The sequence below is a fragment of the Squalius cephalus genome, assembly GCF_949319135.1.
Source record: "Squalius cephalus genome assembly, chromosome: 22".
Taxonomy (NCBI): Eukaryota; Metazoa; Chordata; class Actinopteri; order Cypriniformes; family Leuciscidae; genus Squalius; species Squalius cephalus.
Window position 1 is genome coordinate 22,916,462 of NC_137143.1, and position 10,558 is coordinate 22,927,019.

Consider the following 10,558-nt stretch of genomic DNA (forward strand, 5'->3'; position numbering starts at 1 on the left):
AACCTGTTGGACCATCAGACTTCTGAAGCCAATTTCATTTTTAAAGGTTGAAATGCTTTTGTCCCATTTCTCCCCCTTTCTTTTAAAAAAAATAATCTTTTAATATATTTTTGTCATTGATTGATTGAATAAAATAAATTGATTCAACTGCTGGAAAGGTGTCATTTATATTTTAAAAGGTTTTCGCCAAATTTTGAAATGGTCAGGAATTTGTTGACGTGTAGTTGAAATATTAATGTTGTTTCAACATTATGGTACATCAGATGGCAACATTGTTTGACATTCCTTTTCAGTTGTATGTTCAGTGTTTCAACAAAATGCATTTAGAATCAACATCACATTGTAACATTGATCAAACCATATTACCAAAGATTATTTTTGTTCATTTCAGTGTTAATTCAACAGCAGTGATATAGATTCAACATCATAGTGTAACATTGATTCAACAATATTATCATTTATTATTTTTGTTAATTTCAGTGTTGATTCAACATCAGTGATGTAGATTCAACATCATAGTGTAACATTGATTCAACAATATTACCACTGATTACTTTTGTTAATTTCAATATAGATTCAGCATCAGTGATGTAGAATCAATCATAGTGTAATGTTGATTCAATAGCATTAACATTGATTATTTTGTTCAACATATTTTCAACATTAACTGAGGGTGCAAAAGTGATATTGATAAAATATCACTTTGTAATGCTGAATCAATACTATGACCGTTGATTTTTGGTTGAAATCTCAACATTGCTTCACCATTAACTGAGGGTGCAAGAGTGATACTAAAGCAACATCACTTTGTAACATTAATTCAATGTAATTAGCGTTGACGCATCAGCACTGAGTCAACATTGTTTCATATGCTATCTGGGCTGTTTCATGTCAAATTCAAGACTAATAAAAAAGTGGATTTCTTACTGGCTATAAATAACATTTGAGACCTCACCTGAAGCTGCACTAACAGTATGCATGATATTTACATTAGCTTTTTCACATTTACATTTGGGTTTACATTTGATATTGGACATACGCTATGGATTGTTTCTATGTGCTTCAGGGCATGCACATACAAAGGCTATTCAAACTTGGGCTATAATTAGCATGTTTGCAACTAAATGAAGCATTTGAAGCGTGTAGTTATACTTCCTGGTTGCGCACTCTGCACAATGAGGTTTTGCAAACCACTTTAAGAAATAAATGGATTACCTAATTCAGTTTTAATACTTAGTACCAGTGGCGGCTGGTGAGAAATATCTTAGGTGGGGCTGTGTTATTTTCAGTTGGTTTCAGTAGTCTGGTAACCATGGGAGTCTTTTAGCGTAGTGGCTCTGAGGTTGTGGAATGCTCTTCCTCAGGACATCCGTCAAACATCCACCCTTCTCTCCTTCAAAAACACTTTTTTTTTAATCTGAATATTACTCTTCAGCTCACAGTCTGTAAATTCTACATTGTTATTGAAATGCTATTTGTTTGAATCCCTCTTTTTTTAATCTTTAACCTAACTTTGTAAGTGACCTCTGTATATTAGGCCTATTTCTGCCCTTGGTATGTGTATTGTGCTTTGATGTTGATGTTTATTTTGTTCTATTCCTTAACCCAGTCCCAGTGGTTCTCAAACTTTTTAGAGTTGTACCCCATGAGGTTTTTAACATCCTTCTGCGTACCCATGCTCTTCAGTCACACCTTTTTCAGTAAGGGACAATATTTTCCCCCTTAAATCGATTTTTCCAGTGCATTTTTACCTTTACAAATACCTTTATAAAATAAATAATGCTTTTTGAATAAAAAAATGTTCAATATAGAAATATGCAATGATGGTAAAAATGAAGTGATGCTTTTAAATATTAAGTTAAAACCGCCAGTAGGTGGTGAGTCATTGAGTCATTCATTCAGTAACGAAGCAAGTGGCTGTATTTATGAATTAATCATTGAATCATTGACTCTAATGAGTCATTCAAAACCACAGATTCGTTCGCTATTGGCCAGCCGCCCCTGCTTAGTACAGATAAAACCACAGTTAATTGTATAATCAGGTCATGTGAAAATACTGCCAACTTTGTGTTTTGTTATTTTGTTACTCCATCACATGGTCGTTCTATGATATCTGCTTTAAATTTTATCCAAATGTGAGGCACCAGACAGACTCCGTCATGCATGTAGCTGCACATATGGAACGAGTCAAAGTTTCCATGTGTAGGCTAAGAGTAGAGCTGACCTAGCAGCAGTTATTAAGTGGAAAACCTGAGGCAAAGTTTGGAAAGGAAGTAAATGACCTCATAAATCCACAGTATGCCTGTTCATGTCTCTCACACTCATCAGACCGTACCTGTACCATCTTTACAGTGGTTAAGCAACCTCATTTTCATTTGTTCCTATCCTCAAATCAGTCCAATTAAACATTTCCTTTTTTCTCATCAGTAAGTAATAGGCTATAGCCTAACTTGCAGCAATTCTATAACTTTTTTTTTTTTAAAGCATGTCTAGACATTAAATTGCACCACAGGGGGTTCAGTAAACTTTCAAGCCGAACAAGTCTGTCATTGAACTGCTTTTTAAAGCCTATTCCATCTGTCATGTCACTTTGGGCAATATAAGTTTTAGTACAATAGTTAAAAAAGTTTACTTTTATTTAGCCTACACTGTTGTTGTTTTTTTTTACCCACTTATGGAAACTAGAGGTAGTCCCATTTAATATAAAATAGTAAACATATCTACTTCCCACCATCAAAGACTGAAGAACTTCCTAGAAATCAGATAAAGAGACTGCCACATCTTTTGTTTGTTTTCTAGCTAGCCTACATAGTGGAAAACATTCTCATAGCAAAAAAGAAAGAAAGAATGCACATTCAATGTATGCATATTCATGTTAACCTCAAAGTATATAATTATAGATCTAAAAGCACTAGTTTGTAGTAAAATAAAATACCTTTTTGTTAAAATATAAAAGATCCAAGAACTCGCAGTTAGTGACCGGCTTTCCTCCAGTCCAGCGGATGGCAGTAACGTATAACCGACCGGTCACATACACGCCTACATGTTTCTAGTTCCGGAGTTTGCACCATCAATCATAGCAACGAAAACACCGACTTACCTTCACAATGGCAAGTACATTTTACCATTTATACTTGATCAAATGTTACTATAATTGAAAGTACATGTTTGTTAGCTTGTTATTGTCTCGGTTAAGGTTTTTGTGGGCTAACATTGAATGCAGGGCGTTGTCATTTACGAGATGGCCCGTATAGTAGCCAACTACTGCTTGAGTAAATAAAAAAACAATGGCAAAAATACGTTTCCCCCCCCAAGAGACCCATTTAGTGATTTCACAGTGCGACTGTTCCGAAGGATATTAGATATTAAGCTATGACATAAAGCTGGTTTTACCGTTAATTAGGCTGTCGTAATCCATAAAGCGTTTATGTTGCAGGCTGAGGTGGATGAGACAATGAAAAGGCTCCAGAATCAGAAAGGAGTGCAAGGAATCATCATTGTTAATGCAGAAGGTACATGGCACATTAGAAATGTTGCAGCTGTTATTCCATGTTTTAGTTTGGTTGTCATGTGCTTCAGCATGGAACTGATCAGACAAAGAGATCTTTGTTGTTGTATCTGCAGTTTTCCCTATGTGCTCTCTTTTAATAGGCATCCCCATTAAAAGCACCCTTGACAACGCAAGCACAGTCCAGTATGCTGGTAATATCCACCAGTTGCTCATGAAAGCTCGGGGAATAGTGAGGGACATCGACCCTCAGAATGATCTCACCTTTCTTAGAATTCGATCAAAGAAGAATGAGGTCATGATTGCCCCAGGTAAAGAAAAGTGCACTTATGTAATGCTAGTTAGTTATTTAGGTTAGTGCAGTGGTTCTCAAACAGGGGGCCTCAGCAAACCTCCAAATGGGCCAGAGGATGACTTCAGAGTATTTAAATTGATATAGGCTACTATTATTAATATAATTATTATTATGGTCATACTTTATATTAGGTGTCTTTAACTACTATTTTCTTACATCAAAAAATAAGTAGAATGTACTTATTGTGTTTATTGTATTGCAAAAGACTTTCGCTGCTATCGAGGTTAGGGACATGTTTTGTGGTATGGGTAGGTTTAAGGGTGGGTTAAGGTGTAAAGGAAGAGTCAACAGTGTAATTATAGATGTAATTACAGAAATTAATCACAGCTGTAATTAAATGCAGGGATTTAAAAAAATATATAAGTCCAATGGAAAAAACATGCATGTACACTAAGTTCATTGTATTAAATGATTAATTTTAATGTTAGTACATAGTTGTTAAAGACACCTCATATAAAAAATAGGACCATTATTATTATATTAAACCAATCTAACTTGATTAAAATTTAAAAAAATATATGTTAAGTAAATGTTAATGCAGTAAACAGTTAATGTAAACTGAAATCATATTTCTTTTTTCCCCTTCAGTGGCTATTGTTTTATTGAAAAATCACAAAAAGAATTGTGGTTAATTCATTCATTTACCTATATCAACAGTCCCATTCTGCCTTCATGAAACATGCCTTAAACAAAATGTTTTTTCCAGATCAAGTAGAGGAAAAAAAGTATGGAATCTCTCAGTGTTAAAGGAAAAAATGATGGAATCCTCGTTTAATTTGCATTTCTAAAAATGCTAAGGGGAGATCATTTTGTAAATAAAAGCTAAACATATGAGGGTTGAATATGTCATAATATTGTATTTTTGCTGCCTGTCTGCTTAAAGCCAGATATATGTCTGGTATTTATCTGACATAGACTGATGAATATGATCATACATTAGTAATGTAATTTTTTTTATTCTGTTCTCTTTACAGACAAGGACTATTTCCTGATCGTCATTCAAAATCCTACAGAGTAGTCCTGAATTCTTCATAGTTGTATTGCCATAGTATTTTTTTTCTATAAATAACGGCCAAAAGTGTTTCATTTCATATGTTCCAGTTAAATGAAGTTTATATAGTAACACAGTTACATTAAAGGAAGATGCATCCATCTTATTATAAATAATAGGTTTGTACTGATCTTGCTTATCATTCCAATAATTTGCCTTTTTTCTGTAATTTATTGTTCTCTCATATTCTCTCTTTTGCAAGTACTCCAGCTTCATCATCTATACGCATCAACATGACACTATGACATACTGTACTTGTTTGTGTATGCTAAAAAGGACAATAAAACAACAATGCTTTTCCTTTTATTTATTCTTTGGCTTTGTATTTTCATATGAAATGGAAAGAGTGCTCTGCTGTTTGCCATAATTTAAAACATAATGTTTAGATTTATAGACAGATTTGATTGTACGTGAACTACTGATCTGAAAAAAAAAAAAAAGAGACAGATTATAAGGGGTGACTAAAATACAATATAGTTATAGCATGTAAATTTACAAGATTAGCAAAGAAACGTTGTAACTATATTGCTATTGTAGGTCTATACTTAAACTGGGTCCTGTCCCTTTAAATCCTGCTATGACATCACGAACTCTAGTACATTGTCTCGAGCTGTTTTGCTTACAGTGAATCAGGAGCTCGAAAAGAAGCGAAGTCGATCGAGACTTCAACATATAGTAGCTCATTTTTTTTACCACATTCAAGTCCAGTTATGCCATCTGACAGACCCTTCAAACAGAGACGGAGCTTTGGTAAGATGAGTTTTATTCGTGCTGTGTCAGCACATGCGTGTTTGTTTTCGTCCCTAGCCTGCTAGCAGCTTTGTGACACAGTGTTTACGATTTTTTCTATAAAGCTTTAAATGCTTATGAAACGATTTTAGAGACATTTAGAGATTAATTTAAGTTTAAACGACGGTTTTTAACCAAACCGACTGAGGTCAGTTGCTATCCAGTGAGGTAACGTTAGCCTGACTCGAAGGCCTTCTGTTTAACGTTAAAAAACAACAACAGCTTTAACGTTAATCCACAGTTGATTTAGCTGATTTGTTAAAGATCATATATTTATTTTGCTGCGTTGTCCTTTCCACATTTAAACTGCCATCTAGCTTTTAGGAAGATAAAACTTTAAAATTAACATCTATGATAACGTTACAATTTTATTTTTCAAACTGATGCTAGTAACGTTAACTATTGTCTAACAGGTGATATAGACAAGTAGTCTATTTATGAATATAAATTGTGTTTAATAACAGCATTAAAGAAATGGATGGACAGTGCTCGTGTTGGTGAAATAAATGATGCTGTAATTTGAGCTTTTTCTCATAGTCCAGACCGAGGACAGGGAGTGGGGAGGGAGGAGCATAAAACCCTTGCATAATCTTCCTAAACATAACAAACAACATAGATCTGCTGTTTTAAACACATCTGTAAGTGTCAGGGTCAATATGTTCTGCAAACGCTCTCATATTTGTCCAGCTTTTGGGATTATGTAATTGACATGAATGACCCTGACATGGGATCAGTTAAAGGGATAGTTCACCCAAAAATGAAAATTCTGCCATTAATCACTCACCCTCATGGCATTCGTTCATCTTCAGAACACAAATGAAGATCTTTTTTATGAAATCTGAGAACTTTCTGTTCCTCCGTTGACAGCTACACAACTTTTTGAAGTGTCATAATGGTTGTTGCGGAGCTGTCAATGGAGGGACAGGAATCTTATTCCTGTGTCACCATTATCCTGTGCATTGGGTTACCAGCATCAAGTCCAAGCCTATTCATTTACACCCACACAGCGTAATATCAAATTTAGCTTTTTAATCAACAGTACATTTTTTGTTAACCTTTTATCATATTTTTTTTATTTTATCATTTTATCATTTTTTATTTTATTTATTTTATCATTTTTGGTGTATCGCTATAAATATCGTATTGTGAGTTCAGTATCATGATATGTATCGTGAGGGTATTGTTACACCCTTAGTAACAACACATCAGAAATAATCAATCCTTAATAGTTTCCTATGAAATAGGAATGTTAATTTCCGTTAATTTTCCATAAGTAAATGCTAATGTGTTTTGAGGAATGAGGGAGTGCTACAGTCATGTCAATCGTGTGCTTTCAATTACATAAACACATCCTAGTATAGGCTATATATATATGTCTTTATGTGTTGCAATTAGGCTTTTAAGTATGGTAATATATGCTTACAGTCTAAATGAGCATGCCAAATCTTTGTTTTATTCCTTTTGTTTTTCAGCTGATCGTTGCAAGGAAGTGCAGCAGATACGAGAGCAGCATCCAAATAAGATTCCGGTGAGAAACTCTTTCGTCTTTTGAATGTGTCATAAATGAATTAGGACTGAGTGAAGAAGAGCCTTATTGCTTTCAAGATATCACTTTTGCATATCAATGTGAGATTTATTTTAAGATGCCAAGATTTATTACTCTACACTAATGGTTTTCAACTTCTACGAGGGCCTCAAGATGACTTCAAATTGTTTAAAATAAGACAATATTATAAAATAAACTAAAACAACTCTAAATCAATATATTTTGTATTTTAATTGAAAGAAAAAAATTGTTGTGAACAATTGGGTCCTTGGAGTAAAAAAGGTTGAGAACCACTGCTCTAGATTCTTATTTCAAGAGTAGACTATGTCAAAACACTATATCAATTTGTCTTGTTAATATTTTTCCTTTTAGGTGATCATTGAGAGATATAAGGGGGAAAAGCAACTTCCTGTCTTGGACAAGACCAAGTTCCTTGTCCCTGACCATGTTAACATGAGTGAGCTGGTAAAGATAATCAGGTAAACATAATATCCAGAATCCAGGATTACTTGTTGAATTTTTTTAAACCGGGTTGTTGAGTGTATATTCTTGCCTGACTGTCAATTGGTATCACATACACAGAGAGTATTTTTGTCACTTTGAGCCATGGGTCCCGTGTGTTTCAGCCTCATCTGGTTTGTTTACTCGCCTGGTGGGGTTTTGAAGCAGGGTGGGGGAGGAGAATGCAATGGTGTGCCAATTTTGAGTGTCTGCCATGCTCATCATCCACAGGGGACTTCTACGAATACTAAACAGTTCAGACTTGAAAACTGTTTTTCAGTCATTGCACAACATCCACAATTATTTTCCTAATTCCATTGTGTTGTATTCTTTTTTTAAAACAAGACCCTATTGAGCTAACCTTCCTCTAAAGATAAGCTTGCAGCTCAGTGTTGCCTTCCAGGTATTTTAACACACGGGCTCAGTCAGATGATCAGACTAAGAACATTTTGTCAGATCCATGCTGCCTATCATACTTCATAATCCTTGGCTATGAATCATGACTGATTTATTTATAGTTCAGACTTGAAATAATGATTAAGTTATAAGTGTGAAATTTCTGCTGCACTTGCATCACATTTTATGTGGCTACTAACAAAATGAAAAAATATACGGATATGAATTCTATAAATATTCCGAGTTCAAAAAGTAAAAGTCGACATGAAACGGAAGTTACAATAGTATTTTCTTCCCTATTGTGACGTATATCAACGGCCTCTTGAACAAGAAAAAAAATGAAGGGCGGGACTTGATTTTTTCCATTGAGGGACTGATTGGATCGATTGCTGTGATCTCATGTGAGGTTGTCCCGCCCTCGTGCCTGTAAACACGTCATTGTTGCAAGAGGGAGGGGAAGTCATTTTGATGAAAGATTACAAGGGCACGTAATAATAAAAAAAAAAACAGTTCACGGATAAATTATTTAATAAATGCCTCAATATTCCATGAAAAAAAACGAAGAATTGTACATTTTGATTTCATGGTGACTTTAAGCTCAATGAACAGAATTTTGTGGCAAAATATTCAACTCAATATTGATCAAACCATTCAACTTGATCAAGTTTATTATTTTTTAAAACTTATCATTTGAGATGTAAAAAGCCGAAGTTTTTTTTTATTTTTTTATGTGTGTTCACTGAAATGACAAAATGGTATATAACTTTACACAAAGTGTTATTATTTTATTTTTATACTAAAATCATGGTATCATGCATATTGCTTACACCTTGTGGTTATACTATTGAAACAGTGAGTATTTTAACATTGACATATTGGCCCAATTCACTATCATTTGTATTATATGTTTTTATTAATTTTATTTTTGTGGTAATCAATAGTATGCCACAAATGCTGTGGATTGAGCGGAACTTGTACCAAACCCAGACTTGAATGTGCATGTTTTTGTCATTATAATCAGTTATCAAAACGACTCTCTTTTACAGGCGTAGACTGCAGCTCAACCCCACCCAGGCCTTTTTCCTTCTTGTCAATCAGCACAGCATGGTCAGCGTGTCCACCCCTATTTCTGAGATCTACGAACGAGAGCGAGATGAAGATGGCTTCCTCTACATGGTTTACGCCTCCCAGGAGACCTTTGGTTGCTAAGCAGGTCTCTCGACCTTTGAGGGAGGGATAGCAGAGGGAAGGAGAGACGTCAACAGGAAGCAGGCTCATCTAAATGCACCCGTTCTTTCTCTCTCTCCGTCATCACTGCTCCTCCCTTGCTGGTATGAAACGAAATAAAACCATTGATTCTTGTCTATGTGACACTACAGTGCAAACCACAGCGTTACTGTAAACACTATTCTGACCCAATTTCAAACTTGTTTGTTTTCCTTTATTAGCTCAGCATAGGTATTACACTGTTTATACTTTGTATTTGGCCCTAGTAGCTTTTTTCCCCTCGAGTTTTATTACTTTTAGGCTGTTATGTCAAATAATTAGTAACACATGTTGCTGTAAATAGGTGAGAGTGTGTTTTTTTATTATTATTTGTCTTAGGATTCATTTTCTTTTTCTTTTTGTTTGCTCATAGTAATTGTCCGTAGTAGTTACCAGACCTTAGTGGTGTTGGTGTAAGGTTGTAAAATCTTACTTCAGAATTAAGTGCTTATTTAAACCAAGTGATTAATCAAGATGCAGCGTAATTCTCATCAAATGTCCTGTCAGACCCTTTCTGTGGTTCTCAAAACAAAACTGTTAGGAGACCAATGGCTCCAAAGGTGTAATTATAATTACTGAAGCCTTTATGAGCCTGTGTTTATTTCTGGGCTCCTGTGTAAAAATAACTCATCATTCACTCATTGTAGAATAAAGGTATCGTCTGATGGTAACGGTAGTCAAAAGCCACATTGATCTGTACTGTACACGTGTGAGCCAGAAGAACATCTTTTGGCATACAGTATTCTGCTGTCAGCCTCACATAATCTTTAGTAGATGCGAATGAAATGCTTTTTTTGCACAATTAAAACATCTAAGAGGACAACTTATTAGAAGTTCAACAATTATAGCACATAATTATACTCTCCTTTATACTTTTTTTCCTCCTGTCACCATACGAGCTGTATGCCTTCTGTTAAATCTCAGATGAAGGGATCGTGATGCCCTACATTGCATGTTTTTTTCAAACTTTTTTTTATTGATTTATGCTATAGATTTGTTAATTATTTCAGCTTTATTTAAAGCTAAAAAACAGAGACTTTTTAGATGTTTTGAAACCAAAAAACAAAACAAAAACTGAAATATGTATATGTATGTTTGAATTGTTTGAAAAACAAGTGCGTGTATAAATCATTGTACGAAATGATT

At 34.5% G+C, this 10,558-nt stretch overlaps 2 protein-coding genes across 3 annotated transcripts; both read left to right on the forward strand.

Annotated features, from left to right (window-relative positions):
• Positions 1-3,030: 3,030 nt before the first annotated feature.
• On the forward strand, positions 3,031-5,220 carry dynlrb1 (dynein, light chain, roadblock-type 1; the record flags this gene model as incomplete). 2 transcript variants are annotated; one of them, XM_079857908.1, is made up of 4 exons in its annotated part: positions 3,031-3,110; positions 3,437-3,512; positions 3,652-3,819; positions 4,838-5,220. In XM_079857908.1, 4 exons carry the CDS (start codon positions 3,108-3,110, stop codon positions 4,879-4,881), a joined length of 291 nt encoding a protein of 96 aa, XP_079714034.1. In that variant the 3' UTR covers positions 4,882-5,220. The 2 variants fall into 2 exon arrangements, with proteins under 2 accessions (XP_079714034.1, XP_079714033.1); XM_079857907.1 differs by lacking the exon at positions 3,031-3,110 and having other exon boundaries at positions 3,428-3,512.
• A 255-nt stretch (positions 5,221-5,475) lies between these two features.
• On the forward strand, positions 5,476-10,557 carry map1lc3a (microtubule-associated protein 1 light chain 3 alpha). Its single transcript, XM_079858243.1, has 4 exons — positions 5,476-5,664; positions 7,176-7,231; positions 7,622-7,728; positions 9,193-10,557. The coding sequence occupies exons 1-4, from the start codon at positions 5,625-5,627 to the stop codon at positions 9,353-9,355; spliced, it is 366 nt and encodes a 121-aa protein (XP_079714369.1). The 5' UTR covers positions 5,476-5,624; the 3' UTR covers positions 9,356-10,557.
• The last annotated feature ends 1 nt before the right edge of the window (position 10,558 follows it).

Coding starts and splice junctions, on each gene's coding strand:
- map1lc3a (XM_079858243.1), top strand. CDS start 5,625: ATGCCATCTGACAGACCCTTCAAACAGAGACGGAGCTTTG. Junction 5,665..7,175: donor CAAACAGAGACGGAGCTTTG/GTAAGATGAGTT, acceptor TTTGTTTTTCAG/CTGATCGTTGCAAGGAAGTG. Junction 7,232..7,621: donor AGCATCCAAATAAGATTCCG/GTGAGAAACTCT, acceptor TTTTCCTTTTAG/GTGATCATTGAGAGATATAA.